Raw genomic sequence first — 18521 nt, forward strand, 5'->3', positions numbered from 1 at the left:
AAGCACCCATTACCCAAGACTTAGTCAATGGCCTGGTTATCCTCTTGGCTAGGCCAGGAATTAGGGCAAAAAACATACCGGTGGTCAGTGTAGGTTTTCAGTGCCTTAGCATGTGCCCTACCACCTACTTACTTCTAGAATAGATTCTTCCATGACTGGCTCCCAGAAACACGACTGCCTCCTGCATCTTGCATTGCCACTATGTTGAATCATCAACATTTACCCGTATATTGGAGAGTTCCCCATCCATAGTTTTCAGACAACCAATTATTATTGTTATTATGACTTATCACTTGATCATTTGCCTATTTTTTCAATAGGTATGTTGATTACAACTTTTCACTGGTTGTATTAACCCTCTGAAAAACATTATTACCTTAGGATAAAATCCTAGAAGATGACCCACTGATTCAACAATAATGTACATTTTAACACCTCTGAAACGGTACCAATTGCCCTCCGGACAGGTTGTGACTGTTTGAGCCAAGTTCTCCGGTCAGAAGAGAAGGATACAATACAGTTGATCTTTCCCAACCAATGGGACTGAAAAGTCCAAAAGTATCTGGGGCCACTGAAGTATGTGCCACAAAACCAATCACTGAAAAGCTCATTCTCTTCTATCAAAGGTGGGGTTCAGACCCTCAAGCAGACACCACCTCACCATGTGAGGCAAACCCTGCCATGTTCACATTTCTGCTTTCATAACTGACAGGGTCTAAATGCAGCAAATCAGCAGATGAGTGGGGAAAACACACAGTGAACACAGAGAATTCACAAGTGATAGGCTGGTGACAGGCAGCTTCAGCAGCTCTGACCACCCAAAGGGGTTCTGAGCCAAGGCAGGTAGTGAAAGTGGTTAACAGCTCACAAATGCTGTACACATGGGTTATCCTGAAGACATATTTTATGTGAAAAGCTCAAAATTGAATTAAAGTCTGGCTTTAAAAACTTCACATTTTTCTGGAAAATTAACTTGTCTTTACTTACTTGGATCATTGGTACCACTGGTCCTGCATCCCAGTGGATGCTATACAGAACTATACACCCAGGATAAACCATCCACAGCTGAGAAAAGTTAAACTGATTCTTTATTCATCTAGCTGGCATAATTCTTCTGGCATAACTGCTCTGAGTAGTGTAAGGAAAACCTTGATTCTATGCACTTCTTGGCACTATTTGTGTGACCATGGGGAAAATATCTTGCAGGGACCTCGTGTCCTCAACTGTGAAGTCAAAAGTATGGGGTCAAGGACAGAGGCCAGGATGATGTCCAGATTTCCCTGATCCTGATTCTCACATTTTATGATTCTGCAATCAAGAGCAATTCTCACCTTCACAATGGTCTCCAAGGGCGGACGCTCTGTAACCCTGGTCACAAACACAGCGGAAGGAGCCCTCCGTGTTCCTGCACTGCCCATTACTGCAGAGATGACGGTGCTGGCATTCATCAATATCTATGAGCAAGAGAGTAAAAAGAAACTTAGAAGTGGTGCTTTAAAAGTGAGTTTTTAATCATTCATGTAAAGGAGGTCTATAAACTATCTGGTTTCTAATTAATTTAGAATTTTCATTATGTGATTCAAACTGACCTCTAGTAAAAGGTCACTCAAATATCCCTGTAGGGAAAACCAGATGAGCTTAAATTTTTTTTTTTTTTTTTTTTTATAGCGATACGCGGGTCTCTCACTGTTGCGGCCTCTCCCGTTGCAGAGCACAGGCTCCGGACGTGCAGGCTCAGCGGCCATGGCTCACGGGCGTAGCCGCTCTGCGGCATGTGGGATCTTCCCGAACTGGGGCACGAACCCGTGTCCCCTGCATCGGCAGGCGGACTCCCAACCACTGCGCCACCAGGGAAGCCCCATGAGCTTAAAATTTTAAGCAATGAGCTGAGAATCTGTACATATTAATTCAACTGGTCACTGATGAGGGGCAAATACTTGGCTGTAATCTGGGAATCACAACGAAGCTTCTTGGAATTCCTTCTATAGGTTCAAGTTTAACACTCTGAGTTTAAAAGCCCTAAGGCCTGTGATAGTCTAAAGCAGGGGTCAGCAAGCTACAGCCCACCACTGCCTATTATTATAAATAAAGTTTTATTGGAAAATAGCACCACACATTCATATACTATCTGGCCCTTTACAGGAGAAGTTTGCTGACCCCCCTGATTGAAAAGTGTCATGGCGTGAAGGTCTTCAATTCTTTTTCAGTAATTTACCCTTTAGACCCCTGGCAATCAGGCTTCCACCTTCTCTCTCTCTCAATGATTTTCTGGGCAAATCTAATGGTCCTTCAAATGGGCTCTCAGCCCATTTGATACCTACATTGCTTCTGAATCTCTCTTGCTTGGCACACACATCCTCTGCTTAGAGATTATTTGTTTTGTAACCGCAATCCTGAGCTCAGGCTCACACACGTGCCTGCATCATATCCACACATAAAAGGCATGATAATATATTGCATGTATTCCATCATTTACCTTCACCATCAGATTCTGGCTTTCCTGAGGCAGGGCCTCCGTCTACCACATCTTTTTTTACTCCTTAAATGACCTAGTGTTTCAACGATCAGCAGGCACTTATTTCATGTTGTTTGCTGATCAACTTTACTCATCACATTTTGCATATGTGTATCTACTTCTGGCAATGTGATTCTGCAGGAGTTAACACCACAGGGACCCTACACCACTGTTCTATCCTACTCTGCTTTATAGCATCATTCCGATCATCCTGGCATTTAGCACCTAACATTGGTTTGCCCCTATTTCTAACCTGGTGGGTGATTCTCCTGTGTCTGACTTATCTCTAGGAGTGACATCACTGGCTCTTCAAAAGGAAGGACTATGAACACGATAGCCCTAGTACATTATGGGTGGACGTCTACCCTTATCACACACACTATAACGGTCAGGATTCATTAAATAAAGTATAAAAACTTTGAGAGGGACTAGAATCTAGAACAAATTACTTAATTTATCTGTGTACATGAGTGTGTTTGTGTGTGTTTGATCATTCTTCACCTCTAGATTAGGTATTGTAATGACTCTCTTTGTTCTAGAAAGGGATAATTGAAGAAGGTTATGATAATATTGGTAGATCCCTTTGTAGGACCACCATACATTGTCTCTTTTATAACACTACCTCAGGAGACCTTTCTACTTATTAAATATCTAAAGTTTACATACACACATGGATATGATTTGTTTCCCTATAATAAAACAACTGATCAAGTACAATGTGTATTCTTAAATAAATGACGTTTAAATGACATTTCTTTTCAGGAGCTCTGGACACTTGTGCTTGTCACTGGTGATACCATAGTATTTTCAAGCTCAGGAAGCATATACTTGTTGGGAGGTGAAGTACAGTTGACCCTTGAACAATGAGGGGGTTAGGGGGGCCCACCACCACACAGTCAAAAATTTGCATTTAACCTGACAGTTGGTCTTCTGTCTCCACAGTTCCGCATCTGAGGATTCAACCAACCACAGATCGTGTAGTACTCTACTAAGTATTCACTGAAAAAAATCTGCGTATAAATGGACACACGCAGTTCAAACATGTGTTGTTGAAGGGCCAATCTGTAATTCTGTATGAAGTTCAATGAAGAAAAATACTTTTTTTAAGTCTAAGGTCAACCCCAGTGAGGTCCAAAATCCTCACTATCACCTGTAGGAACAGGGTATATTTCACAAACTTTATCCCTGAGTATAAGGGGGATGCTATTTCAGTCTTCCTGAAAAGTCTTGTTTAGTGATTATTTTTTTTTAAAGTAAGAATTTTAAAAAGCTCAATGCATACAAAAACTAGATCATTAATATTCCAAAACATAATACCAGGCTGACATAATTCGCTTCTGAGTGTTAATCCTATTAGGTGAAACTTTCAAATGATTTTAATACAATTGATTTTCTGCAAGTAAGGAATTACACAGAGTAACCATTTTTCTTTCCAATAGTAATGCCCAGCCACTGACCACTAATACCTTAGTTTTCAAATTTAGACTTTTCCCATCCTGTTTCATTGACTTTCCTGACTTAAGTGTAAGTCCCTTGATTTCTGGCACAATAAAACAATCACGTAGGTAGTTTCTCAAAACCCACTCACTTTACTGAGTGCACATTTTTTTGTAGGCACGTGCCTTAAACTGCAATCACAGTAGTTCATGGTGCTACACTCCTACCTTCACACTGGTCTTTTGTTGCTGACAGCTGGTAGCCCTGCCCACAGGTACACCTGAAGGAGCCCTCGGTGTTCTTGCACTGCCCGTTTATGCACAGATTCCCTTGCTGACATTCGTCAACATCTGTAAACACAATGACAATTGTTTACATTAGTTCTTATATCTAAACACCCCATTAGCTAAAGTTTGAGACTGTAAACCAAGCTACTGCCCTCAAAGCCTTCCATTTCCAGGCTGGCCTTTTAAGGCATGAACCACAATAGAAACTTTTTAATAAGCAGAAAAAAAGGCTCTGCCCTTTCCAATGCATTCTGGGGTTATTATCACAAAAATAATAGTACTTCTCCTAGGTGAGGCACTCTACATTCTAGTTTGAATCAGCCCACCAGTGTACCAACCATCAACCTCAGTATGCTGAACTGTAGAAAAGAAATAATTACAAATAGATGATAAATTTATGATGAAGTAAAATTGTTTTCAATACAACATCAAGCTCTTTGCCATCTCTCTCTCTCTCATACTTTGGATATAGCACAAACACAATATGAAATATTTTAGAGTTGAAAAAAGAAAGAACCTCAGCACAAATGGCTACGAGGCAGTTTGCAGACCTGTAGAAGGCAGAAAAAAGGCAGAATTAAAACTCTCCCAAGAATTTAAAAAACAAAATAGAGATTTCTACTGTACTAGAAGAACCTGGAAAAGTATAAGGTCAAACAGTTGTGTTAAAGGACACTGAGCTCATTTTCAAAGTAACAAGGAAAGCCAAGAGGCATGATGTTTTGATGATAGATGTTGGAATGTCTAAGGAGAAAGTGATGAGTGAGGACTTTTTTTCAAATGCCTTGAATAAACATAGAGCTCTTGACTGAGAAAGAACATAATTCTTTATAAGTTTCCTAGTCGTGGATATGAATTTACACGAATGAAGAAAAGCCTGGCCTCCTCAATACCTTGAACACTTGTGGTAGAAGCAGCGCGTGTTTTCTAAACGCTTTTGTTTGGCTGTCAGGTTGGTCTGATCTAATTAGATAGTGCTGTCTTGCCTTCTCTATGAGGATACAGCCTCAGAAGGTTCTGCTGAAGAGCTAGTCAGTTTGTAAGAGTTTATGATCATTAAAATATGGTAGGACTGAGCTTCACCACCTCCACCACAGGTCTGCTGTGAGGATTAGTGGAGACAATGGATGAAAACACACCAGCCCTGTACTCAGGGTGGGAGAGAGGAGTTCTGATCTTAAAAGAGCAGAACTTGTTTTAAGGAAATCACATCCTAAAGATCAATGTCTGACTAGTGTTTCCTTCTGAAAATATCCTGTTACTTAAAATGCATCTACAAGGTTTTTAAAAAATTTTTTATCTAGCAGGTTCTTATTAGTTATCCATTTTATACATATTAGTGTATACATGTCAATCCCAATCTCCCAATTCATCCCACCACTACACCCCTCTTCCACCACTTTCCCCCCTTGCATCTACAAGTTTTTGCCAGGAGAACTCAATTAACTGCACAGTCCTTTCCCTCAAGTATCACTGACAATTACCTGTTTCCTGAGCAAAGTTGCATTTCTTAACCTCTAGTGAGGCCTTAACCTTTTGAATTTTATCTTCAGGCAAGCAAGGTGTCAGGTTATGCTTCCTGAAAAAGCTCACATTGACTATTAATGTAATTGGAGTTCAGAAATTTGTTTCTGATTTAATTTCTTGCAGAAATTACTTGAGTTTACTAGAAACTTTTGTTTCACTTATTGTGAAGTTGATCCCTTTTGTTTATATATAATTCCTGGCTGCCAACTGTTGACTACCAATAGAGAAATTAAATAAGAATTTTGTCTTACGAATGATTTTACACCTTTCCAGCATTCTCAGTCTACTAGCTTTTCAAGTGGTCGACAGCAAAGACGAGCCCACACCATGTTTTCTTTCAGCACATTCTATAAAATACTTGAGACGTCAGTTCAAGAATTTAAGACCAACAATAGCTCATGTAGCTGGTTGGATCTCACGTAATGTCTGACAACATTTTTAATGCTTTGGCCTCTTTTTGACTTTCTCAAAGAAGATGAAAAATTAAGCATTCCCATGTGAAGATGTTTGCAGCAAGACTATACCCTCCATTCCAAGTACTGTCAGGATACACCAGACATCTTACATAAGTTACTCATTTATGTTGGGAAGACTGTCAGAAGTAATTCATTATAAGTAATGATACACATATTTGGAAAAACTCGAGGCAACTCTGTTATCTTGAATGAGGTGAGCTTTGGGTCTTTAAAAGGACACAGGAACAGAGGCAGCATAATTCTACACATTAAAAAGCATTTTTTCTTTTCTGATGAGGGACCAAATTCCTATGACAAAAGAATACTTTCTAATAAAATAGGCATGCAGGACAAATGTCTTCTCTCTCTTGTGCCAAGAGATGAACAGAAAATATTATTCTTCACAAAAGGTATTTGTTTGTTTGGTTTTTTTCATCAATTTATTATTTTATTTTAATTTTGGCTGCGTTGGGTCTGTTGCTGCACGCAGGCTTTCTCTAGTTGCGGCGAGCAGGGGCTACTCTTCATTGCGGTGTGTGGGCTTCTCATTGTGGTGGCTTCTCTTTTTGCGGGGCACGGGCTCTAGGCGTGTGGGCTTCAGTAGTTGTGACTCTTGGGCTCTAGAGCGCAGGCTCAGTAGTTGTGGCGTACGGGCTTCGGTGCTCTGTGGCATATGGGATCTTCCCGGATCAGGGCTCGAACCCGTGTCCCCTGCATTGGCAGGCAGATTATTAACCACTGTGCCACCAGGGAAGTCCCAAAAGGTATTACTTTAATGGACTTTTTGCCCATATTACTATGATAAGTCCTGCTCAGAGTTAAAATAGAGACTATCTCTAGGGTATTTATACATTTAGTACATACAGCACTAAAATGTACAAAGAAATACAAAGATACAAATAAGTAATGGATTAATACACTAGAAAATGTATTTACAACCTGAAAAGAGTTGTCAGTACATTGAGTGAGGTGAAGACACAGTCAATGCGGTGCTGTTTCCTCTGCCTGCTAAGGTTTTCTCCCCTCTGTATTCAATATTTTAAGACCAAGTTCAAATAGCGACACCTCTGCAAAGCCTTCCCAGAAGCATGCAATCTGAATTAGTCACACACTTCTTGGCTTCAGCAGAACTTTGTACATGCCTATTATTCGGTGAATAACAACATCTACCACAAAATGTCATGCTCTGCCCCTGCCTTATATCTCATCCTCCATGTATTATCTCTGATATCTCATTACCCTATATTATCTCATGCAATCCTCACATCAACCCTCACAGATGCCATCATTGTTACCTTCTTGCAGATGAGCAAGTAAGCCCTGGCGAAATGAGATAACTTATCCAAGCTAACACAGCTTCAGAGTATCACAGCTAGAATATGACATACTGCCTTTTAAAAGAAAAAACCCCGAAACTCCAGACTTATTTAGATTTCACCAGTTTTTCTATGCAGGTCCTCTTTCTGTTCCAGGATCCAATCCAGGGGAACACATTATATGCAGGTGTCTCATCTCTCCAGTCAGTCTTTCCTTGTTTTGACAACGTCAATTGCCTTGAGGATATGGGCCAGAATTCCACAGAATGTCCCCAAGTTGGACTTGTCTGATGTTTTTCTCATGATTAAGACAGGGGTTACAGGTTTTTGGAAAGAATAGCACAGAGGTAAAGTGCTTTGGTCCTCACTTAATGTCAGGAGTACATGACATTCACATGACATCACTGACAACTTAACTTTCATCACTTAGTACTTCACTGTCTCCAATTATCTGATGCAGGTTTGCATCTCTTCCAATGCGTAATAGTTCTTTGAGAGATTTCAGCCTCTTGGTAACATATGCAGTGCCTGGAACATGTTGGTTCCTTCATACACTTGAGAGGAAGGAAAGGAAGGATGAATAGAAGCTTCTGCAGCAGCCCAGCAGAGTGCCCCAGAGACTAGAAAATACGAGTGTTCCTAGGGGTGGCATCAATTGATGGTGTGAATTCTCAGGTAGTAGGGAGACTGACTAGAGAGGAGCAGGCTCATCTGGGATGGCAATGCCAAGAGGAAGACGGTGGTAATGAGTCATTCATTCAACATGTATCTACTCTGTGCATTTTCCCTCTAGAGAGTCCAATCCTCGAATTTTAGGGATGACATGATATCAGGAAACCTGAGATTATCTATCCAAGGTTGTATAGTGAATCCCTGGAAGAGCCAGGATTCAGGTCAGTAGTGAGGAAGAAGATCGGTGTGCAGGGCAGGATAATTATGAGCAAGTACTTGAGTCAAAATAAGCACAGAATATACCCAGGGCAGTTGTGACATCAGTTGGATGGGACAGAGATTGCAAACTGAAGAAAGCAGTGGTGACAAATCTGGAATATGAAGTGCGGGCCGATTACAAGGGTTTTTATGAATAAGCAGATGAGAAGAAGCAGGCAGACTGGGAAGAGAAAGTAACATGACAGGCAATAAACCAGATATAGCAATCAAATTAAGATTAACAATGGCTTCTAATGCTGACACCTTCAGCCACCATTAGTCCTGTATGTAAGGAAGATATAATACCTTTCAAGTGATTCTCATGTTTAACTTTTTCTGAGGAGATGCCCAGCTTAAGGATTCAGAAGGAAAGCTGCGGATGTGGGAAAGGACCAGGAGAAAAGGGAGATGTGCCTACTTCATACACTCTCCTGGGAGTGGACAGTATTTTGCTGTATGGAAGGAGTAAGGCAGCAAATTCAGACGTCTGTGAATTCCCTACTGCCAGTGGAAGATGCTTCAATTCTTACAGGTCAGTAGTAGGGTATCTGTTTACTGCTTCCCTACCACAGTGATAAATTAACCACTACCCTAGATCCTTCACTTTCATTGAGACAGTAAAGAAAAAATTTTTTACTTATTTCCTCTTTCTCCCTTTGAAAGAGCATGCTTTTAGGTATAAAAGTGATGGAAGAGAGCAGAAGGGAAACAATCCATAGATTTAACCACAGAAAAAATGAAAACTTCTTAAAAAATTGTTGAAAAAATTAGCAAAACCTTGGACAAATTACACTAATATTCTAAAGAAAACGGTATACGTTAAATATATACACTGTACATAGGTTTATATATATATATCCTATATATAAAGTGTTCATACACATTGACTTAAAAACTTGATTAATGGGAAAAGATATTAACAAATTTACAAAAGAGGAAATATAAATGTTTAACAGATGTATGAAATAAGTGTTTAATAATTAGAAGTGTTTAGGAAATTAGCACATAAAATACATATTAAATCTTTTAGAATTAAATCTTTTAGAATTAAATCTTTTAAAATTAGAAATTAGTGTTCTTCCACTTTAATAGTTAAACACAGAACATTTTGCCTGATTATTCCACTTTTATAAATAAGGAAGTAATCCGAAAATTCAGGCAAAGGTTTATTTTTTAAAGAGATGCCTGTTAGGTTTTATTTTTACATAATAATCAGAAGCTGGAAAAAGTATGTTGTTCAACACCTGAAGAACAGCAAGAAAATGGTGACACAGCAATACACCGGGATATTACACTGCCTTTAAAACTAATGTTTGAAAAGAGTTATTAATGAAATGTAAAATGCTCATGATATACTATTAAATGACAAAAAGCAAGATAGAAAACTGTACACAGAACATAATGATATAAAATATCCATGAGATACGAATATCCACAAATGAGGTGGAAAGATTACTTTATCTTTTTTACCTTTCTGCATTTGCTACATTTTGTATAGCAAATGCATGTTTTTTAATAGCAATTGTATTGAAATAAAAATCACACACCACATAATTCATCTATTTAAAGTGTACAATTCAATAGTTTTTAGTGTATTCACAGAGTTGTACAACCGCATGTATTGTTTTTATAACTGGAAAAAACAAAACAGATCTGTGGTTTACAGATGTTCTCTAAAAAAACACTGTTTTTCTCTATGTAAACAGATAGGGTCTGTATTTAATCACCATGAGGAGTCACTTTCAAAGATGCCAACCAAAATGTGCTCCAAGTAGCTCAATCAAAATAAATGACAGGTAGTATGTTTCCCTTTTTTAAGGCTAGTTACTCTAATATGTTTTTAAGTGCAGTTCAAATAAAAATGAGACATCTGATCACAGTATTTACCTTTACAGTGCTTGTGGTCTGGAGTTGGGGTATAGCCCTTGTGGCACGAACACATGTAGGATCCTTCGAGGTTGGAGCAAGTACCATTTGTGCAGATATCTGGTTCCAGGCATTCATCCACATCTTAAAGAATGGGGTATAATGGAAAGGGGAAAAAACAGACAAAGAGGAAAAAAAGAAATAAAACATAAATAAAGTTGAATTTGGTTAGAAATAGTGGATCTTCTAAAGAGGGGCAGATTCTTTTCCTTTTTTTGGCCGCACCATGCGGCTTCTGGGATTTTTAGTTCCCCAACCAGGGATTGAACCCAGGCCCTCAGCAGTGACAGTGTGGAGTCCTAACCACTAGACCACCAGAGAATTCCCAAGAGGGGCAGGTTCTTTGAGATAAGCTTTCAAATTAGCGCTTAAGAGGAAGAGAAGCTCTGGTATGAGGTATGTGTATGATGGTTCCATGGCTTAATTTACTTTCTGCAAAGTAACTCAAAAAAGGAACCAAACATGCTCTACAAATAAACTCAATGGAAGGCTTGTTTTAGAGGGGAAGGAGGAAGAGAGGATAGATGTAGAGCAACATCCCCTGCAAGATAAAATATTCCAAAGAACCAAAGATGTGTGGAGGTCTAGTTAGGGAACTGATGAACTTCAGTAGAATGTCAGCGTTCACCGAAACAAGAGATATGACTCATGACCCAGAAAAACGATGGGAAAGTTTTAACAGAAAGGTGAAAAAAAATTAGGCAAAACATTCTAAGATGGCATTGAATCAGTGATTAAAGAAAAAAACACAATCTAAGGGACAAACATAAGCCTACTGGGTAGTGTGAAGGTGGGGTATAGGCTGAAGAGGCAGATACAATAATAATATCTAATCTTTTTTTTTTAACATCTTTATTGGAGTATAATTGCTTTACAATGGTGTGTTAGTTTCTGCTTTATAACAAAGTGAATCAGTTATACATATACATATACATATATCCCCATATCTCTTCCCTCTTGCATCTCCCTCCCTCGCACCCTCCCTATCCGCCCCCCTCTAGGTGGTCACAAAGCACCGAGCTGATCTCCTTGTGCTATGCGGCTGCTTCCCACTAGCTATCAATTTTACATTTTTTTTTTTAGATTCCATATATATGCGTTAGCATACAGTATTTGTTTTTCTCTTTCTGACTTACTTCACTCTGCATGACAGACTCTAGGTCCATCCACCTCACTACAAATAACTCAATTTCATTTCTTTTTATTTACAAGCAGCTCATGCAGTCCAATATCAAAAAAACAAACAGCCCAATCCAAAAATGGTCAGAAGACCTAAATAGACATTTCTCCAAAGAAGATATACAGACTGCCAACAAACACATGAAAGAATGTTCAACATCACTAATCATTAGAGAAATGCAAATCAAAACTATAATGAGGTTATCACCTCACACCAGTCAGAATGGCCATCACCAAAAAATCTACAAACAATAAATGCTGGAGAGGGTGTGGAGAAAAGGGAATCCTCTTGCACTGTTGGTGGGAATGTAAATTGATACAGCCACTATGGAGAACAGTATGGAGGTTCCTTAAAAAACTAAAAATAGAACTACCATATGACCCAGCAATCCCACTACTGGGCATATACCCTGAGAAAACCATAATTCAAAAAGAGTCATGTACCACAATGTTCATTGCAGCTCTATTTACAATAGCCAAGACATGGAAGCAACCTAAGTGTCCATCGACAGATGAATGGATAAAGAAGATGTGGCACATATATACAATGGAATAATAGCTAATCCTTATCAGGCACTTACTGTATGAAGGCACTGAAGGCTTTACACATATCCTCTCATTTAATGCTAACAAAATCCATATGGGTTAACCCTTCACGGAGGACGGAACTGAGATTTAAAGAAGTTCAAAGCTTGTCCAAGGCCACATGGTTAGAAACTGATGGCTCAGATTTGAACTCAGTCAGCCTAACTCCAAAGACCATCTTTTAAACTGTAAGGTTCTGTCATAGGCAAAGTTAAGTCTAGAGATAGAAAAAGTTAAACAGAAAAAGCATGACTTTGTTCTTATGATTTGCTAACACAGCATTTTTATCAATAGTCATTATCTAAGTGTTCACTGATTTCATTCAAGAAACTTTCCTTAAACTCCTATTAGAATATTGTTAATTCAAAAAGAAAAATTTGAGTTCTGTGCCCCATTTGAATGCCCCTGGGTAAGTCCACTGTATATTGCAGAAAGAAGGTATATAATGTAGCATAAAAAATCAAAAATTTAAAGAGAAAAAACTTCAACCATAAAGTACCAAAAATATACACAGCATCACAATTTATACTTAATTTTACAGTGGGCTACAACTTAATCAAAGTATTTTATACATAAGGCAGACAAACAATAAAAAGGAAAAGGCTCTTGATTGTATCCCTTTCATTTCACAATGCTTGCCACAAAAGCAATACAGCTTTCCACCTCAGTATTAACAGAGAATCACGAGCACATTAACAGAGACCTAGTTTTAAGTCAGCAATCATTCATTTGCACTGCATTTCATTAAAACTGTACTCTATCTTTTTCTTTTTTACAATGGAATTCAGAAGTAGAGTATTACCAAAATAAGGCACCGGGGATCTTGTGTGTGTGCACGTGTGTGTATGCCATACGCATACTGAAAACAGCCAAGTAATTGACACTGCCTAGGCGCTCTGCCTTGCTTTCACAACATCACTAATTATAGTAGAGTGACCCTATTCCATTACAAACAAAAATTGTAACACTTTCAGACTGACTCATTATCCACCCTTTCTTTGGTTGCGGGAGTCCACTTTTGTAAACACTGAAAGCAAACTACTTCAAAGAAGAAGCCAAACACTGGAGCCAAAATAAATAATGGGACAGAATGAACATAGACGTTGGGCATGGAAATTCCAGCAGCAATGCAAAAATGTCACGTCTAGGATCTGGTTTGGTTTCCAAAATGTTAACAAGTTGAAAAATGTATCAATTGCTCTTTTTAATTTTTCATGCACCAGAGAGTGTGATTTATAAGACTGCAGAATATAACAGTAAAATTAATTTCTCTTAAAGTAAATTAACAGGCATTGCAGATTACCATTCAGGAGGTACTTATAAAACTTCTATTTTACCAGGCTACTACCATGATTAACGATGAAGCAGAATGCTTTGAAATATCCAGGAGACCCTGATGTGTTTATTCTTTACTTACTACAGTCATAATTGCATGGAACCAGAATCCTGTAGATAGAACAGTTTGAGTTGAATAAGTACATGAGCTTAGTGGCACTTATGCTCTTAAGGAGATAATGATATATAGTAAAATATCAGTAAAAATGTACAAACCTCCAGCTATAAAATAAATGTCATGGTGATGTAATGTACAGCATGGTGACCATAGTTAGTAACACTGTATTGCGTACTTGAAAGCTGCCAAGAGAATACAGTTGGCCCTTGAAGAACATGGGTTTGAACTGTATGCATCCAATTACACATGGATTTTTTTCAACAGTAAATACTACAGTACTACATGATCCGTGGTTGGGAGAAACCGTGGACACAGAGGGCCAACTATAAGTTATATGCAGATTTTCAGCTGCACAGAGGGTTGGTGCCCCTAACGCCTCATTGTTAGAGGGTCAACTGTGGATCTTAAAAGTCTTCATCACAAGAAAAAAAAATTTGTAACCATGTATGGTGATGGATGTTAACTAGACTTATTATGGTGATCATGTTGCAATGTATACAAATATTGAATCATTTTGTACACCTGAAATATAATGCTATCTCACAATTATATCTCAATTTAAGGAAAAAAAAGAATCTCTATACAGAAGGAAGGTGTCTAGAGTGGAGTCTCACTTGGTGGATGTAAAGGGAATGAAATAAACTCAGTGTTGTATCTTTAGCCAGACCTCTCTCCTTAACTGCTCATCACCACAGCTACGATCTTAGAAATTAATTTTACTGTTATATTCTGTTAGTTTACTGGGACATCTCTATTTGATGTCCCACAGTCCTCATGGCCCAAACTGATCCTTTTCCTGCCTTCTCTTTATGCTGTCTTTCATGTCAATATAGGCTACCACGACCCACTCAGATGTCCAAGTCAGAAACTTGGGGGTCATCCCTTCTAGATTCCTTACTCTCCCTCTTTCCCCACATTCAATTTACTACCAAGTCATGTAAATTCTACTCACAAATCTCTCTCAAATACACCCAACTTTACTTCATTCCCACCACTACCATTATCTCTCACCTGGGTTACTGGCATAATCTTTTGTTTCTCTATTTAAAGTTTGACCCTATCAAATCCATTATCCAAATTGCAGCCACAGCAATATTTCTAAAATACAAATCTGACCAATGATGTTGTTCCTCTACTTGAAAAACTTTCAATCGTTTCCAGGGTTTTTCAATTCAGTCAAGGATACAGTACAAACTTGTGGGGCCCTGAATGGTACTGACAGAAAGTCAGGCCCCCATAATCCCCAGTTCTAACCCTTGGGAGGACCAATGCCATGGGAAACAAGGTGGTCTCTACCCACCCTACTATCTACCACCCAACACCCACAGCCCCTTACCCCTGCAGCAGAGGGAGATGGTTATGTCTCTGTTTTCTGTATTGGAGCTCAAAACTCATTCTAGGATTACAGTCTTATAGAAGAGTTGTATCACCCAAATTCTTACACGCATAATACATAATGAGTTCAAAAGGGAAACTGTCCATAGAAAAATGGGTCACAAATTCAAGAAAAACAATTTACCAATGGGCTTTGGGGACATAATTTGGCATGTGCCATTCATGAATTAATTAAACCTCCCACAGTAAGGAAGTTGCCAGGAGTTTACTAGGTCAGCAATTTGTGGATGACTGTTAACGAGTTTATGAATCCACCTCACTGTACTATCACCCAATCCAAATTAATCCTTCTCATCCACAATACTTTGAATGACTCTCACAAATGCCTGGTGAAAACTGGATATGCCACACCTATAGGATTTCCTGATTCCTCCTCTAATAACTCTATCATAAGAGGCAGTCAGAGGCATAATTTGTCCTTAATGAACCTGGCTGATTTTTATGATCATCACATCCTTTAAAAAATGTTTCACCTCATCATTGGAATCTTGCAGTCTACAGTTCTTTTCCAAGATCAACATGAAGTTCAGTGGTCATTAGTTCCCGAACTCCACCTTCTTTCCTCTTTGGGGGGAAATGAGGACATTAATCTCTCTCCAGGTCCTGGGCAACTTTCCATTCTCCACAATTTCACAAAGATGATTCCCAGCTGGCCAGCAATCCCACCTGCAAATTCTCTCATTGCCTCGAGAGGTACTTCCTCTGGGTCAGGAACCCTTTTGAAATTTCCCTTCCTAATATCCTGGGAACAAACCAGACAGCCCGAAGCCCCTCTGTGGTGGGCAGGACCTCTGAAGTTCTAAGGGTCCGCAGTGGCCACCTTCCCACAGGCCAGCCCATGGCTGCACTGACCCCTTCCACTTCACCCACCTTGCGGTTGGTCAGAATAGGGTCCAGAGCAAGAGTTTACCTGCATTACTTCCTTTACTACCAAGGACATGAATCTGTCAACACGGTGAACCAGTCATTTTTCTGAAGCCATTCAACCTCATGTAATTCATTAGTGACCAAGAGACTTCAGTGAGTGAGCACCATTTGATATGGGAAGAAAACATCTTATCCTATCACCATGCTACATGAAAATACAGGATTACTCCCCACACAAACATTACTTCAATTATCCCTCAACTATTCTTCACACAGTCTTTACATTGGGTTGGCCAAAAAGTTCATTCAGATTTTTCTGTAACATCTTATGGAAAAACCCGAATGAACTTTTTGGCCAAACAAATACTAAAGATGATGGGAGAACGTATTTGACAGAAGAGCAAGCATGGCGGAGAGACCTTCAAGATGGCGGAGTTGTAAGATGTGGAGATCACCTTTCTCCCCACAAATATGTCAGAAATACAACTACATGTGGAACAACTCCTACAGAACCCCACTGAATGCTGGCAGAAGACCTCAGACTTCCCAAAAGGCAAGAAACTCTCCACGTACCTGGGCAGGGAAAAAGAAAAAAACAGAGACAAAAGAATAGGGACAGGGCTTCCCTGGTGGCGCAGTGGTTGAGAGTCTGCCTGCCGATGCAGGGGACACGGGTTCGCACCCCGGTCCGGTAAGATCCCACATGCTGCGGAGCGGCTGGGCCCGTGAGCCATGGCCGCTGAGCCTGCACGTCCGGAGCCTGTGCTCCGCAACGGCAGAGGCCACAACAGTGAGAGGCCCGCATACAGCCAAAAAAAAAAAAAAAAGAAAAAGAAAAAAGAATAGGGACAGGAGCTGCACCTCTGGGAGGGAGCTGTGAAGGAGGCAAGGTTTCCACACACTAGAAGCCCCTTCTTGGGCGGAGACTGCGGGTGGCGGAGGGGGGAAGCTTCAGAGCCGTGGAGGAGAGTGCAGCCACCGGGGTGCGGAGGGCAAAGCGGAGAGATTCCCGCACAGAGGATCGGTGCCGACCAGCACTCACCAGCCCGAGAGCCTTGTCTGCTCACCAGCTGGGACAGGTGGGGTCTAGGAGCTGAGGTCAGATCCCAGGGAAAGGACTGGGGTTGGCTGTGTGAACACAGACTGAAGGGGGCTAGTGTGCCACAGCGAGCCTGGAGGGAGTCCAGTAAAAAGTCTGGAACTACCTAAGAGGCAAGAGACCATTGTTTCAGGGTGTGCGAGGAGAGCAGATTAAGAGCACTGCCTAAATGAGCTCTAGAGACGGGTGCGAGCCGCGGCTATCAGCGCACACACCAGAGATGGGCATGAAACGCTAAGGCTGCTGCTGCAGTCACCAAGAGGCCTGTGAGCAAGCACAGGTCACTATCCACACCCCCCTTCCGGGGAGCCTGTGCAGCCCGCCACTGCCAGGGTCCCGTGATCCAGTGATGTCACATTGGCCTCTGCAGCCACAGGCTCACCTCGCATTCCATACCCCTCCATCTTCCCGGCCTGAGTGAGCCAGAGCCTCCTAATCAGCCACTCCTTTAACCCATCCTGTCTGAGCAAAGAATAGAAGCCCTCAGGCGACCTACACGCAGAGGCAGGGCCAAATCCAAAGCTGAACCCTGGGAGCTGTTTGAATAAAGAAGAGAAAGGGAAATCTCTCCCAGCAGCCTCAGGAGCAGCAGATTAAACCGCCACAATCAACTTGATGTACCCTGCATCTCTGGAGTACCTGAACACACAACTAATCATCCCAAAATTCAGGCGGTGGACTTTGGGAGCAACTACAGTTGGGGTTTGCTTTCTGCATCTAATTTGCTTCTGGTTTTATGTTTATCTTAGTTTAGTATTTAGAGTTTCTTATCACTGGTAGATTTGTTTATTGATTTGGTTGCTCTCTTCCTCTTTTTTAATATATATATTTCTTTCCTTTTTCTCTTTTTGTGACTGTGTATATGTGTGCTTCTTTGTGTGATTTTGTCTGTATAGCTTTGCTTTTACCATTTGTCCTAGGGTTCTGTCTGTCCGTTTTTGTGTTTCTTTGTTTTTTTAGAATAGTTTTTGTTATCATAGCTATTTGTCAGAATAGCTCTTGTTATCACTGGTGGATTTGTTTTTTGGTTTGGTTGCTCTCTTCTTTCTTACCTTTTTTTTCCTTTTAATTTTTTAAAATAAATTTATTTATTTATTTTTGGCTGTGTTGGATCTTAGTTGCTGCACGGGCTTTTCTCTAGTGGCAGTGAGTGGGGGCTACTCTTCATTGTCATACGTGGGCTTCTCACTGTGGTGGCTTCTCTTGTTGTGGAGCATGGGCTCTAGGCACACAGGCTTCAGTAGTTGTGGCCTGTGGGCTCTACAGTGCAGGCTCAGTAGTTGTGGCATACGGGCTTAGCTGCTCCGCACCATGTGGGATCTTCCCAGACCAGGGCACGGACCTGTGTCCCTTACATTGGCAGGTGGATTCTCAACCACTGTGCCACCAGGGAAGCCTTATTACTTTTTAAATTTTTAATAATTTTAAAAAAATATTTTATTTTAATAACTTTATTTATTTTTTACTTTCTTTCTTTTTCTCTCCCTTTTGTTCTGAGTTGTGTAGCTGACAGAGTCTTGGTGCTCCGGCCAGGTGTCAGGCCTGTGCCT

General features: G+C 40.3%; 1 protein-coding gene across 13 annotated transcripts in view; it reads right to left on the reverse strand.

The window, feature by feature from the left end:
- The window catches only part of LTBP1 (latent transforming growth factor beta binding protein 1), a 419895-nt gene that overhangs the window by 89915 nt on the left and 311459 nt on the right, over positions 1-18521 (reverse strand). For all 13 annotated transcript variants that reach the window (XM_027113416.1, XM_027113415.1, XM_027113421.1 and 10 more), the window contains 3 exons: positions 10355-10477; positions 4180-4302; positions 1332-1454 (listed from right to left, as the gene is read on the reverse strand). In XM_027113416.1, the coding sequence (XP_026969217.1) occupies positions 1332-1454; positions 4180-4302; positions 10355-10477 (369 nt within the window). The remainder of the gene's footprint in view (positions 1-1331; positions 1455-4179; positions 4303-10354; positions 10478-18521) is intronic.

Source organism: Aethalodelphis obliquidens, unplaced genomic scaffold (genome assembly GCF_003676395.1).
Source record: "Aethalodelphis obliquidens isolate GAN/ISIS:26980383/991018 unplaced genomic scaffold, ASM367639v1 scaffold12, whole genome shotgun sequence".
NCBI lineage: Eukaryota > Metazoa > Chordata > Mammalia > Artiodactyla > Delphinidae > Aethalodelphis > Aethalodelphis obliquidens.